Here is a 15,139-nt window from a genome sequence, read left to right on the forward strand (position 1 = left end):
AAGATATAGCAAGGACCAGACAGGTGGCGGTAAATAATGAAGGGGCCGGAGAGGTAAGTGGTAAGGTGAGTATAAGGATTTTTTTTTTCATTTTTAACTTTTACAATGACCCTTTATGGCTTGTTGAATCTGCACAGAAGCGAATTACAACAAATCCTCATTTTGGCGAACTCTGTTTTATATAAAATTCAATTAGAATTCAATTTCGCTCAAATGTATTTGCTCACCTCTACTTACTAGTGAAAAAAAAAGTGAAATTGATCAGATGAATAGCCATGATGCCCATATACTAAACACACCAACTATAGCTTGATTGACATCCCATATGTCCTGTGTAGGATTATGACTAAGGAGGCTCAAGATGATAACAGCTTTTCTCAAGGATGTCAATCCTACTAGAGTTGGTATGTTAAGAGTATGTGCACCTTGACTATTTAACTGATCAACTTCACCTCCATGACTACTAGTAATGCAATTCTGATGATATTTTCCAGCCACTCGGTGCATTCCTATGGACAGGACACGATATTAAAATATTTTTTTTTTAAAGTAGGTGATTAAAAGTGTAGCGCTATATGAAGGATAGCATAATTAAATTAGTCGGCCATGGTAATGGATAATTTGAAAATCCAAAAAGGACAAAACCACCTGCTTAAACAAAGAATATTGATTTATTCTGAGGTTTCCGACCTTTGTGACTTTTTTATGCGACTGGATTATCGACTAACAGTTTCCGGATTTGTGATCTAAAGTAATTCATCTTTACTTTAAAAAAAAAGAAATTCCTTGCAGGAATTTCTTTTCAGGAAGACACATGGGCAATAAAATAGCATTTAATTGATATAGCAAAAGCCAGACAGACTGCATGGAAACTCACAGAACAAGTCACACAGAAAATATAGGATATGTACACTAAAAAGATACATTATTCACTGAGCAAATATACAGAGCATTGTGATGAACATCTGTACTTTTTACACTTAGAGATTGGAAAATACCGTCCTTCTGGGCTTCCTTCTACATGTTTAAAGCTTATGTCTCAGATGGTCAACTCAACTGTATATGTTTTGGTATGTGGGAGGTAGACAGCCAGAGGAAACCAGAGCAAACAATGGGACAACGTGTAGTCTCCATGATGATGGTACCATGTTTGCAATCATAACTACTAGTTTACTGCTTGTCTACTGCTCGTCTACTGCTCACCACCATGCTAGCTTACCATACATACCTTGAGGAAGCCTACAATGAATGGAGATTATGGGTTTCCCATTTGTAGACCACCAGAGGCCCTGATGTTGTTGGAAAATGTCACATGGCCGAAAAAGGTACCAATAAAAACGTTAACTTGTATCGCAAAAAACAAGCCATCACGTGACTCTGTCAGCCAAAATATGGAAAAATTATATCTCTCAAAATATGGCAATGCAAAAACTAGTCTTTGCAAAAAAAAGCGTCTTTTAGTGTGTGACAGCTGTAAATCATAAAAAAACTATATGAATCTGGTATCGCTGTAATCGCACTGACCCGAAGAATAAAGTTGCCTAGTCACTTATACCGCACGAGGAACTGCATAAAAAATAAACTCTAGGGTTAGGGTTGTGCTAGGGGTAGGGTTGGGCTAGGGTTAGGGTTGTGCTAGTGTTAGGGTTGGGCTAGGGTTTGGCTAGGGTTAGGGTTGGGCTAGGGTTAGGGTTGGGCTATTGTTAGGGTTGAGCTACATTTAGGGTTGGGCTAGGGTTGGGGTTGGGCTAGATTTATGGTTAGGCTAGGGTTAGGGTTGGGCTAGGGTTAGGGTTGGGCTATTGTTAGGGTTGTGCTAGGTCTAGGGTTAGTGTTGGGCTAGGGTTAGGCTAGGGTTGGGCTCGAGTTGGGGTTGTGCTAAGGTTGGGGTTGTATTAGGATTGGGGTTAGGGTTGTGTTGGGGTTGGGATTTTTACAAAAGTAAAGAAAAAAAATGACGACAATATAGCGAATAGTGTTGAGCGCAAATGCTCGCTACTTGAGTTTGCATTGGGTGCTCGGGTATGCAGCGAGTATCGCGAGTTCTCGAGTCTCCGCCCCATATATTTTGCAGCTGTTATACAGCGAAAAAAAACCTTGTGGGGATTGCCTGCCATGCACGAGTGATCCCCGCATGTTTTTTTTGGTTGTCTAATGACCGTGAAACATGCGAGGCGGGGACTCGAGCATGTCACTCGATCACCCGAGATACACGGTGCATACCCGAGCACCCGATACAAACTCAAGTAGCGAGCACTTGCACTCAAGACTAATGACAACTTATTGAATATGATGACCTAATGTTATCAAATTCTGTGTCGTACCTCTGGGTTCAAAATGTTCACAATACCCCTTGATAAAATCCTTGAGGGGTCTAGTTTCCAAAATTGAGTCACTTCTGGGGGGTTTCCACTGTTTAGGTGTGTCAGGGGCTCTCCAAACCCAACATGGTGTCCGCTAATTATTCAAGCAAATTTTACATTCAAAAAGTCAAATGGCGCTCCTTCCCTTCCGAACCCTGCCGTGCGCCAAAACAGTGGTTTTCCCCCACATATGGGGTATCGGCTTACTCAGGAGAAACTGCACAACAAATTGCATGGTGCAATTTCTCCTGTTACCCTTATGAAAATGCAAAATTGGGGGCTGAAAAACATTTTTGTGGGAAAAATGTGAAAATTTTATTTTTAAGGCTCAATGTTATGAACTTCTGTGAAGCACCTGGGGGTTCACGGTGCTCACCACACATCTATATAAGTTCCCTGAGGGGTCTAGTTTAAAAAATGGTATCACGTGTGGGGGGTTTCCACTGTTTAGGCACATTAGGGGCTCTCCAAACGCAACATGGCATCCGCTAATTATTCAAGCAAATTTTACTTTCAAAAAGTCAAATGGCGTTCCTTCCCTTACGAACCCTGCCGTGCTCCCAAACAGTGGTTTTACCCCAGCAGGCTCAGGAGGAATTGAACAACAAATTTTGGGGTCAATTTTTTAATGATAGCCTTGCAAAAATAAAAAAAAATTGTGTCTAAAGTAACATTTTTGTGAAAAAAATAATTGTTCATTTTTTTCTTCCACATTCCAAAAATTCCTGTGAAGCACCTGAAGGGTTAATAAAATTCTTGAATGTGGTTTTGAGCACCTTGAGGGGTGCAGTTTTTAGAATGGTTTCACTTTTGTGTATTTTCTGTCATAAAGGTCCCTCAAAGTGACTTCAAATGTGATGTGGTCCCTAAAAAAATGGTTTTGCAAAGTTTGTTGTAAAAATGAGAAATCTGTGGTCAACTTTTAACCCTTATAGCTCCCTAACAAAAAAAATGTTGGTTCCAAAATTGTGCTGATGTAAAGTAGACATGTGAGAAATGTTATTTATTAACTATTTTGTGTGACATATTTCTCTAATTTAAAGGCATGAAAATTCAAAGTTTGAAAATTGCAAAATTTTCTACATTTTCGCTAAATTTCCATTTTTTTCACAAATAAACGCAAGTGATATCGAAGAAATTTTACCACTATCAAGATGTACACTATATCATGGAAAAACAATCTCAGAATCAGCGGGATCCGTTGAAGCGTTCCAGAGTAATTACCTCATAAAGTGACAGTGGTCAGAATTCTAAAAATTGGCCTGGTCATTAACGTGCAAACCACCTTGGGGGGTAAAGGGGTTAAATATGCATTTGCATTCCAACTTTACGCTTAAGTATCAGGAGGATTCAGTATACGCCAAGAGTTTTACCAACTGTTCCAAGAGTCAGCAAGATCTTATCTTTTTTTCAGGAGCCTCCTGGACATCGGAGCAATTGGTAAGTATGGTTTAAGCCAATTTAAAAGAAGAAGCTGAATGGGGAGGAATGTGTGAAAAAAACCTTATACAAGATTGACAGAAATGCACTTGATCGGCATGAGCACATTCCCACAGTATTGATGCATGTGCAGAACAGGCCGATGGCTAAGTATAAAAGAAGAGCTGTTTCACTCATGTCCTGAGAGAAAAGTCAATGCTGTCAAAAAAGGAAGCACTGGACAGAGTTGGCCAGCCTGACTGACTGGGGGATAATGCTCTGGACCTTGTGGCACCACAAATGGTGTACCAAGTACATATTTTGCATAGAGCTTTAAAGAACTTTTCTAGATATTTAGATCATCTCAAGAAAACAATTTATGATTTTTCTTAGGGCCAGCTACTTACATGTAGATGTCCTCACTTTAGATGTCACTCACTAATATAATTTTGCCCTAGCAGTATCCCTTTAAGGACAATCCTTCATGACATTAAAAGGGTTATTCCTTTCTGCATATTTATATGCTATAAATGTCCAAGACGTGTTTCCAACCTTTTAAGACCCATAGCTATGGGGTGTGGTCCCCTTACTTCTGACCCACCTAGTGAAATAGCCATTGGTAAATGATACCCTGGCTTGTTGGTATTCACTGAAATATAGGGACTGTGCCCCAACACCAATGGTTTTTCATATGGCCAACAAATTATTATATTTCTATTTTTTTAAGTAAAGGTTATATTAGCATAATTGTAGTAGTTCTTACTAAAATGACTGAAATGAAGTGTGAGGGTCTCATATTGAGATTGGATTTCACCATATAGGGCCTTGTCATCCTTTTGTTTTCTAAAGCCTTAGCAAGTTAGCATTGCATCATGTTTTTGACTGATCAGATGCATTTTAGTGAGGCTTTGGACCATTGTGTTCCTCTTGCAGTAGACCACAACTTCATATCTGGAATGACCAACATCCACCGGTGTTGGCACTGCTATTTCCCAGTGTCCCAGTGGTGCTGCCATTGTAGCTTCAACTCACTCATGTTTTCCAAGAATTGGAAGTCCACTTTGACTGAAGCAGAAAGTACAAATTTATAGGATACATAGTGTTATTTCAGATAGCAACACCCGAAATATGGGCAATGTTCTTGAGAACCTCGCTGGCTTCTTCTTCATACTCAGTGGACAATAGTTTAGCTTTCTCTATGTTCTTCATGTTCTCCTCTAGGTTTTCCACCAGACGTATCTGGTCCAGATATCCGGGATTGACCTCCTTTATTTTCTTAGCCATTTCTTCTTGTTTTTGACCCATAGAGAACACCATGCCCCCCAGCTTGGTCTGGCTTCCAATAAGAACTTTGGTTGCCCTACTCAGCTCTTGCATTAGTTTCTGTGATTCCTGTAAGTTTTCTGGGATATCCTCAGTCGGTTCCACAAGTAGATTAAAGTTGTATCCTTTCATTTGTATCTGGATGTTATAATTGCCTACAATGGAAGAACAAAAACTTAGAAGATCTAAAGTGAAATGGAATGTGTGTAGAGTAGTATGCCGGGAATTTATTGCACCTTAACTTTATGTTTGAGGGGTAGTCCAGCCAAATATGAGATTTCCAGAATTTAAAAAAATGTAGCCAAGAACATGGAATAGGTTAAATAAAAATAAAATAAAAGATGGTGACATTGGAGTGATGGAGGGTTAAAGAGGTGTCTATAGGTTGTATTTTTTATGTAGTTCATTGCCTACTCTTGGCTTAACCTGACTATAGTAAAACAAAGAAAGCTGCTTAAATGTGGGGATATCAGTGCCAACCTCAGTTCCTCAAGGCTCTTCTTCTGCTTTCGTGCCAACACAAGAGAGTGCATCGCCCCCTTCCTTATGTCAGCACAAGGTCAGCTTTGTGTGTAAAGGAGGCTGGCTGGCTCATTTTAATAGCTAAGCCAGCCCCATGTTCTGTAAGAAAGGCAACTCCTTTCATACATGTCACCAACACAGGGAAGGGGAAAAAGTCCACTTCTGTGTCAAGTTGGAGCCAAAAGTGAAGGTGGGACCAGCAGCAATATCTCAACAACCGAGTAGTGGTGACGCCACAGGTCCTTTAATATTGTCAATGAGAAAGCCAAATATTTTGACCAGTTGAGTTTATTTTGTTCAAGGTTTCAAACTGGTTAAAAAAAACAAAGTAATTATTAATTAATTTATTATCCTAAGCAATCTTCCACAAGTTACCCAGTCCCCACTGGTCTCTACTTCCTGGTCCTATCTCGGTACACCAGAATTGTCTGCTCGGCCACGGTCTACCAATGTGACCTGCCTCAGCCACTGACTGGCTAATTAGCATTTCCATTGTGTTAAGACAGGACCAGGAAGAAGAGATCAGTAAGGATGGAAACAGGAGCTGTCAGGTATCATTCAGGCTGAGTATTCATTTTTTTAAATAAACTAGATTTCTTTTAACTAGAGCGCTTTCTAAAAAATAATCTTCGTCTACAGGCCAGTCCCTTAAAATTGAATTATGATATAGTATGCCTGTAACTTTATGTATGATACACAGGTACTTATTGGGGGGAAATATTGAGAAAAGGCTGCTGTCTACGTTATCTACCCTCAAGCCTCTGTCTTTTCAATCACTTTGTATAATTAATTAGTCAACCAGTTAGAGCATTCTCCTTCGTGTATTAGACCCTAACCTAATGGAATTGCCTCATGATTCGCCTAGAACTCTGCAGGCTGCTGGTTTATTTTTTTTAATGCGGGTTTGTTTAAGAGTCGTATGTATTTTGGCCACATGTTTGCCTCTTTCTGTGACTGGCCGGACAGATTTATGGCCAGCGAGAAGGTTTTGATTTGCACACACCACCAAAATAATAAAACCTACAAACTGGACTGGGATGAGGAAAAATTGACAAAGTCTGAAAGGGTCCCTTAAGTCTCTTATGGAAAAGTTATGATACTGCCGTGTTGCTCATTAGATCGAAAAACATAACTTCAAATAAAAAGTGCAAATAAATATAGATCTCTTCTAACTAATTATTAAAGGAAGAAATGAAGAGCAGGAGCTTCCTGCCGAGAAAACATGGCTATTGGCATCGCCATCAAAATGAAACCCTCACATCATCCCTACTAGATATTTTAGTATTGCAGTATTCATCGAATGTTTTTTTTTTCAAGAAAGTAATTTCCTAACCTTATTTCACTTTTAATTTTGTAGAAGATAAAGGAAGGAAAAAGTGCAGCGTTCTAAGGGCCACCATCAATAAATGGTCACTGTCAATTCAACAAGCTTTGCACAAATTAATAGTACAAGCAAAAATAAGAAACCTTGATAATATATCTTATCAAAGAGATCTGCTTCTTTCTTCAATTATGAGCTACTTCTTTCCCCCCCCCCACCTCCTAAACTCATAATACACTCTGAAATACTGCCATTTTGCTCAAGATATGAAAAACTGCTATTTCACTGTGGGATCAGGCTACAGATGTCTATTGAAGTCAATGCAAAGGGGGAGAGAAGGATAAAGCAGAGTGAGTGAGAGATAGATAGACAGACATACAGACTGTGATGCTGCATGTAGCTCATCACAGAGCTGGATTCACAGCTACACTGCTCAGTACAGCTGTATTAAATCCTTTATAAAGTGTATAAAGTCCTCGAGGCTGCCACGTCTGAACATGGTCTAGATTCAGACAGGAGAGCATAAATTCCTCATGTCTGTGTGTGCAAGGTATGGATGATATCATAGCAGATAGTCTCCACCCGCTAGCTCAGAGACAACTGAAATCTTGCAGAGGGGCAAATTGGTGGAAAATTCTGTATATAAGTCATTTAATGGCTGGAAATTGTGTTCTTATTCTGAAAAGTCACCTGAAAAAACAAGTGTGCTTTAAAATAATTAGTATAAAGAGTGGTGCTCTTAAATTCTAATGGTAATGCATTTTGGGGCAGACCTAGCCCCTTCTTGTGGTGTTGAAGCTCCATGAAAGGCTTAGGTTTGCCCCAACCTATGCACACTCACACTTTTATTAAAACGTCTCTAACTGATCCCCAATCTTGGGATGTTAGATAGAGAGGCAAGTGGTGAGCCCCAGAATAATTTTCTACAATATGATTCAGTATTTTCACTTACTGTATTTTTCCTTTATTTTCTCTATAGAACTGGTGAGGTCGGCTGAATGGTTGACTTCATTAAGTTGGCATAACGATTTTTTCATAGTTGTGTAATTTTCCACCTGGTTGTTGTACAGCTCAGCAATCTCAACAAATTTATCATCATATTCCTTGACATTTACAATCTTTACAGCAAGTTTCTTGCCTTTCTCCAGCACTAAAAATAAGAGGAAAAATTACATGTGAGCTTTGTAGTCATCAATGATTTGTGTGAAAATTACAACTTGAGATATAATATATCACTCTGGACCCAAATAATGGTTTCTTCCATTGAAGTGAATAAAGTGAGCAGTGCAGCCATTTCTTCATTAATTCTCCACTTGGATGTGGACATCACTAGTGAAGTCAACGGTCATTGGACCTCCATTCTCCACTTAGGTGCAGGTCTCAGAAATAGGATTCACATCTACCTGATATTTTTTGGCATACTCTACTCTACAAGGTGGGAAAAACCCTTTAAAGTCCACAAAGAAATTCCGTAAGGTCCAAATTTGATCTTCTAGACTAAATAGAAGTTCTCTTATGCGGTAATATACTATTGGAAACAGCCCTAAGCGCTAAATATTGGTGCCCAGGTCACTTTTCACAGTTTCTTATGGTGCAGCTCATACAATGGGAATATTTACAATAGATAGAACAGATCCTGGCATTTTGCTTTTAACTACTGGGAAGCATGGTGGTTTAGTGGTAGTAGTTAGCACTGTTGCTTTGCAGCCCTGGGGGTCCTGCATTTAAATCCCACCAAGAACAACATCTGCAAGGAGTTTATTCACCATTTCTGCACCTATTAAGTAATTTAGGTTACTTGCTTTTTTATTGCGTTTTTGTGTTAATTTTTTTACATGGTTTTTTTTCACATTTTTAACGCTGCGCTTTTTGTCCCTTGTTGGTATGTCATGCTTTAAATAAAGCTGTTTAATTTAGTAACTCCTTTGCTGACTTGTTACCATGTTAGGTGACAGGACGCACTTCAGAATACAGAAATGCTTACATTCATCTGAAGGCAATCTCTACTCATTCTAACACCCCAAAGCTACGTTCCCATGATGAGCTTTTGGTGAGTTTGTGGTGTTGCAGATTTCCTGCACAATTTCTGCACCCAATAAGTAAAATAGGTTACTTGGATTTTTTTTTTTACGAAAATACTCAGTGTAAAAACCTCACCAAAACCTCTTTGTGGGAATGTAGCCTAATGAGATTTATTTGCAGGTACTGTGCATCCTAGACAGCACCCCTGTGGTTGACTAGGTACCACTTTTTTGGATGGCACTCAGATTTCAATACCCTGCAGATATCTATTAATGTCACCAACTTGACGCAAAACCAGCCCTTCCCTATCCCCCTGCATTTTACAGAACAGTACCAGTCACGGTCAATAATTTTGTTGCTCAGAAAAAGGAAGCCCAGCAGGACATTGTGCTCCTTCCCTGATTGTTCCTGTAACAAAGGCCAAACTACGTAACAATTTCCTATTCAACATAATTATAATATTTACAGATTGCATTTCATAGTAGTTAGTAAGGTGATACTTAAATCAGAAGCAACTCTAATGATAAGAGCTTAGAAGACTGATGAAATGCAGAGTTAGACACTTACCCTTCACTTGCTTTGGAACCTGACTACTTTTAGAAAAAGGTACAGTCTGCAAAAGAAATAAAAATGAAATATATTCAATGGAAGACAGAAGTCAATGAAGCGTAGAACAAATCTTAAGGATTCTGTTGTCAATGCATCATCAGATTTTCAGAGTAGAATTGCAGGAGTTTTTCCTTTCAGATTTGAAAAGATTCCCCTTAAAATAAAAAGTATAAGTCCTACTCTCCACAAGTGGTATATTGCTGTGCAATATAGTGGGTTTCGCCACTAGTGCTACTCTATCAGGTGCACATAAACTTACATATGTGTATTTGACAAAGCAGGCGAGGCCTCACGTGGTCCAATTTTCTTTACTTCTCTTTTCTTCACAAAGCACTAGCTGAACCCACTTGTTGGATTCAAATTTCATAGAAGGCACTGGAGCTTGTTGGTTGTGATTCAGTCTGTAGTTTAAGGCCTGGACTGCACAAGTGATAGATTGAAGTGCGATATAGTGGGTTTCGCCACCTAGTGCTACTCTATCAGGGACATGTAAATTTGCATATCTATATCTGACAATGCAGCCGAGGCCTCAAGTGGTCTTTTTTACTTACTTCTCACTTTTTTACATAGCACTGGCTGAACACACTTGTTGGTTACAAATCTTATACAAGGCACTAGAGCTTGATTGTTGTGGTTGTGGTTTACTCTGCAGTTTAAAACCTGGACTGCACAAGTGGTAGATTGCCATGTGATATATTGGGTATCGCCACAAATGCCACTCTTCTAAAGGCACATTAAGTTACATATGTATATAAAACAATGCAGCTGAGTCCTCATATGGTCCTTCTTTTTGTTCTTTCTTCAGACAGCAGTGGCAAAACACGCCTGATGGTTACAAATCTCATATAGGCGCAATAACTTGTTAGTTACAGTTCATTGTAGATAGTGCTATTACTTAAACCTTTCTAAATGCAAACTGCGTAGATTTCAATATACATCAGATGAGGACATTTTTACGGCCATTGTTGATTTCACAAGGGCTTCAGGACAATGTTGCTTCACACAAACCTCGGGATGGTGTTTGTTTCACATCTTCACAGTTAAACCATATTTTCCAGTTTAACTTTACATCACAATTTTCTGCACTACTAGTCTTGACCTTGTCTTAAAAGCCCTTCTTTAACCAACCCTTTCTATCATATTCCCCTTCAGTCCACTACACCCATAACTGAACCAACTAGGCCACACTATAGATCTCAGCACAGCAACATCTGCTGCTCACCACTCCTTTCCAGGTTGATGTCTTATACAGACCCAACCTAGACTCAGCTTTAGCCTCCCACGAGTCTGGCACCAACCAATCCACCCAGATTCCCTACCAGGCTTAACTCTAGCATGTGGTCTAGGCCTTTTTTCGTCAAGATGAAAATGAAAACTCTCTTCAAATGAGCCTCCTAAGAATACCGGCAACTCACTGATCAGTACCTCCACAGGCTCCACATCACACACTCAAGCACATCCCCTCTATTGTAATGTCAAGTTCTTCTGGTCTCCCGCCCTCCAATGCTCACCCAATGAACAAGCCAGATGATGGCTAGTGACAGCACAGGGCCCCCATTTAATAACAGTATATGGGCCAATTTTTATTCTGTAGTTTATCATGGAGCACCCACTACTTTATTTCAACCTAATAATCCACTAGTAATTATTAACTATTACATTTCTTAGCTAAGTCTCTCACATGCAATCTAATAGATATGACAGTTGGTCCACTCACCCACTGACTGGGTCCCTGCACAATTTGCACCTATAGTACAGTTTGTCTGTGCCTGGAACAGGACCACTCTGCCGACCAGCTCACCGACTCCCCTTCAATAGTTGGGCATCAAGTTTAATAGTCTTTGTAGGCTAACCACAGGTCTACTTGGCACCATACGTGGACCATCCACTCATTGCCCAGTTGGTGGCAAACATTTATTAGCTCCTCTTTGCCCCTCCTATCAGCATTATGGCAAAGCATTACAACATCACTACAAACACTCCCATGTCAGCAACAGGCTCTTCCTAGGATTGTGCTGACATTGGCACCTACTTCTTTCTGTACTTGGCAGTTGAGAAATCATTCTCGCTGTTGGCTACACTGACCCGCCAGTCAAGCAGTCAGTGCATTGCAACTAGAGATGAGCAGATCTTTTGAAATTCAAATTCATCGACTTTTCCAAAAACGAGATTTGTGGCGAATTAATTTGTATGAATCTCAATATTGGAAACCTTGTAATTTCTTGTAAAATACACGTGGGGGAGAAGAGAGATAGAAAACCTAGTCACCGACTCGTTTTTGTTCAAATTATTGTACTTGTTGTTTGCTATGTATACTCCTTTTAAACATGTAAAGCGCCATGGAATTAATGGTGCTATAATAATAAATAATAGTAATAATAACCCCCGCTGAGCATAAGAGGAGAGATAAAGAGAGAGGGAGAGAGAGATCACAAGACCATAAGAGCTTACACTCTACAGAAGAGAGAGAGGACCCCCCTGACCATAAGAGCATAGACTCTACAGGAGAGAGAGAGGACCCTCCTGACCATAAGAGCTTATACTCTACAGAAGAGAGAGGACCGCCTTGACCATAAGAGCATAGACTCTACAGGAGAGAGAGAGAGGACCCTCCTGACCATAAGAGCCTTCACTCTACAGAAGAGAGAGAGGACCCCCCTGATCATAAGAGCTTACACTCTACAGGAGAGAGAAGAAACTGCTTACACTATACAGAGGAGAGAGACTTGCCCAGTGACTTTGGAGATGGAAAATGACTCTGCCATACAAACTGTGCTATGCTGGGAACCACTGATCTGTAATTACCAAGGTACTTACCACCACTGTACAAGTTGTGATAAATCATAAGATGACATAGCTGTAAAACAATATGGGGAAGCCACATGGCAACTCAAAATGATGCTAGACTGCCCTCTGAAGCTTCAGGAATATGGCAAAGTTTTTTATTGTTGCGAACTTAGAATCAAATCTGAAAATGTTCGAATTTGCGTGAAACCCCAAATTTCAGGAAATTCAACTCGAACTCGATCCTCTATGGATCCATCTGCTCATCTCTATTGAAGCGAATGAAAATGAATGTTGACAACAATAATCTCATAGTATTGGATGTCTGTCGACTGTCCAATTATGGGTGCTGCAGCTTGTCTGCTGCAACGTGGTCACATTCACTATCACTAGTTGCCATGTTAGAAGTCGCCGGTGCCTTATTACTGCACCACTGCAGCATCTTTCACCCAAGCTGCAAGCATCACATCCATTACCAGAGGCTTTAATGGGGTCAGCGCCTTCTTGCTTACAGACATTTCCACATGAGGAAGTTATCAGTGTTTGCACAGTCAGGCTCAGCCTTGTTTACTGTAGTCATGTGACACAAAATACCATTTGTTTGCTGTCATTATGTTCTCTACCCCTTTCCATTCCACAAATCATTCAGTTTATGGAGGGTTACCCAATGCAGGACCGAAATCTATTATTATGCGTTGTGACTCTCTTATTACTGTTCTGAAATTACGTGTCTAATGTCCAGTTATATATTTATTACCAGGCTGCGATTAAGAAAACCTCCAAAAATTTGTTTTATTTTTTATTTATTTCGTTTTTATAAAAAAAAAAATTATCTTTCATAAAATAATCAGATTTGCCGCTTTCATATATCTTCTAAATAAATTATTTTAAACCCCTGATCTTAAGGAACTTCATGGATAAAAAGTGAAGTCAAAGTGCAGCAATTTCCCCAAATTATAACCAATAGTATCACAGTCGTCACTTTATAATATGCCACTGGAGAAATCCATGCCCACTTTGATATCACATGCACCATACCTGATGACATCATTCACTCTAGGATATAATCTATATACATTGTCATTGTATTTCTGCCTAGTATGAGTATATATTTTTAAGGTGTTATTACAATTATTTTTCATGGGGTCTGATTCAGATGAGGAAATAGAGAAAGTTGTAAGTGGTGCATTACAAAGACCATGTACTGGTCACTACTTAAAGCAGAGCAGGCTTCTGTTCGCCCCCATTACTGTACCATCAACAGATCACATTTGCTGGTCCCAAAGCTTGGCTTCTTTTTGGCATTTACAGAGTATAGAGTATTGATGAACTCAAAGCAGAAATCAAAGTGCAGCCCCCTTCTGTTTTTGATTCAGAGCAGAAAACACCAAGCACTGCCAATTAGTGGCAGTGTCTTTTTTCCCCCTTAGACCTTTCTCATTCCTTAAATTGTGTTACTTTAAACTTGTAGGTCCCAATGCAACATATCCAAAAGTGCCCCCAACTGTCATAGGTCTGTAATAGTACTGGTCTTCTCAAATGGGTCAAAGAGACCTTTTAGACCCTCCAAGTATTCAAGGCCTTGGTATGACAGCACTGTTAAACCGAATATAGTTATGACCCTGCTTAAAGGGCAGCATGTTCCTACTGACTTTCTTACTACCCTTGTTTACATTGCAAGAAGAGCAGTTTATGGGGAAGCTGGTACAGTATTGTGGTACCATTTCTCACCTTGCGTAACTTGTTCACTCATTTACTTTGTATGGGACAGTAATGCTAGTTGGGCAAAGATTATTTGATTGGCAAGTGATGCATATGTTTGCCTTGCTGGTGTCTAGATAAATAGGATGAAGCCAATCAACTGCTTCTGGATAGGCTAATACCCACTGGTGGACACGGACACAGAAGGGCACCTGCGCAAGAACAATATATGGTCCCTTTGCAGTTTAATAGCTCGTCATAGTACACAATTCCATCTGCTTTGGAGGTAGAAATGGGTCTCCTTACCTTGTGGGCCTCTGTGCGGCTGCACAGGTTGCACCAATAATATGATACTACCCTTTTAGTATGTACACCCCTGCATGAGAGACAACCCACTGGCATAAGAATCTTGATCAACAGCGCATGTTATATATGCCATTGTATGGTGCAAATTATAACATGAGCGACTGATATCAATCATAAGAATAGTAGAGTTTACAGAGGGTCTTGTATTAAAGTATTGGCATAAAGTTAAGTTGTGTTCATGGGGACAGGAAATTTCCCTAATCTTCTTACCTTTCTACTGAAGAACAATACAGCCTAGGCTGAGATGACTGATAACAGTGAAGAGTAGACAGCATATTTATGTTATTTAGTGTGGAGAATTAGCAATAAGTCTGTTCCTACCTCGTCCTCATTATCACTGGCTTGTACACAGCAGCAGAAGATGGACATGCTTCACACCCCACAAGACTGCATGAGAAAGAACACTTCATGGAAAGGTTCAGACTGCCAGTGAGATCACATGACTGCACAAAGTGAAACGACTGAGCACTCGTGACATGACGCGCACTGGACTTTGTGGCAGAAAAAGAAGTTTAACCAGTTCTGTCTCATAAAATCTTTTGTATTGAAGGGGGAAAGTTGATCAAGGAAGAAAGATAGTCATTGTAACTTTATTGTTGCTTGCACTTAAAAGGGATCTCTCATTCCTCTTGACATGTCGGTTTTAGTAAATTATTTTAATTTTCAAAATATAAAAATCCTGGGACATCTTTTCTTAAAGCTCTTTGCT

At 39.7% G+C, this 15,139-nt stretch overlaps 1 protein-coding gene across 1 annotated transcript; it reads right to left on the reverse strand.

Moving 5' to 3' along the window:
- Positions 1–817: 817 nt before the first annotated feature.
- Positions 818–14,906, reverse strand: LOC141272158 (uncharacterized). Its single transcript, XM_073682535.1, has 4 exons — positions 14,752–14,906; positions 9,538–9,583; positions 7,901–8,098; positions 818–5,260 (listed from the first exon to the last, which is right to left on the reverse strand). The coding sequence occupies exons 1-4, from the start codon at positions 14,797–14,799 to the stop codon at positions 4,890–4,892; spliced, it is 663 nt and encodes a 220-aa protein (XP_073538636.1). The 5' UTR covers positions 14,800–14,906; the 3' UTR covers positions 818–4,889.
- Positions 14,907–15,139: the final 233 nt, after the last annotated feature.

Source organism: Phyllobates terribilis, unplaced genomic scaffold, assembly GCF_046119375.1.
Source record: "Phyllobates terribilis strain yellow unplaced genomic scaffold, ASM4611937v1 Scaffold_5__5_contigs__length_657084704, whole genome shotgun sequence".
Lineage (NCBI taxonomy): Eukaryota > Metazoa > Chordata > Amphibia > Anura > Dendrobatidae > Phyllobates > Phyllobates terribilis.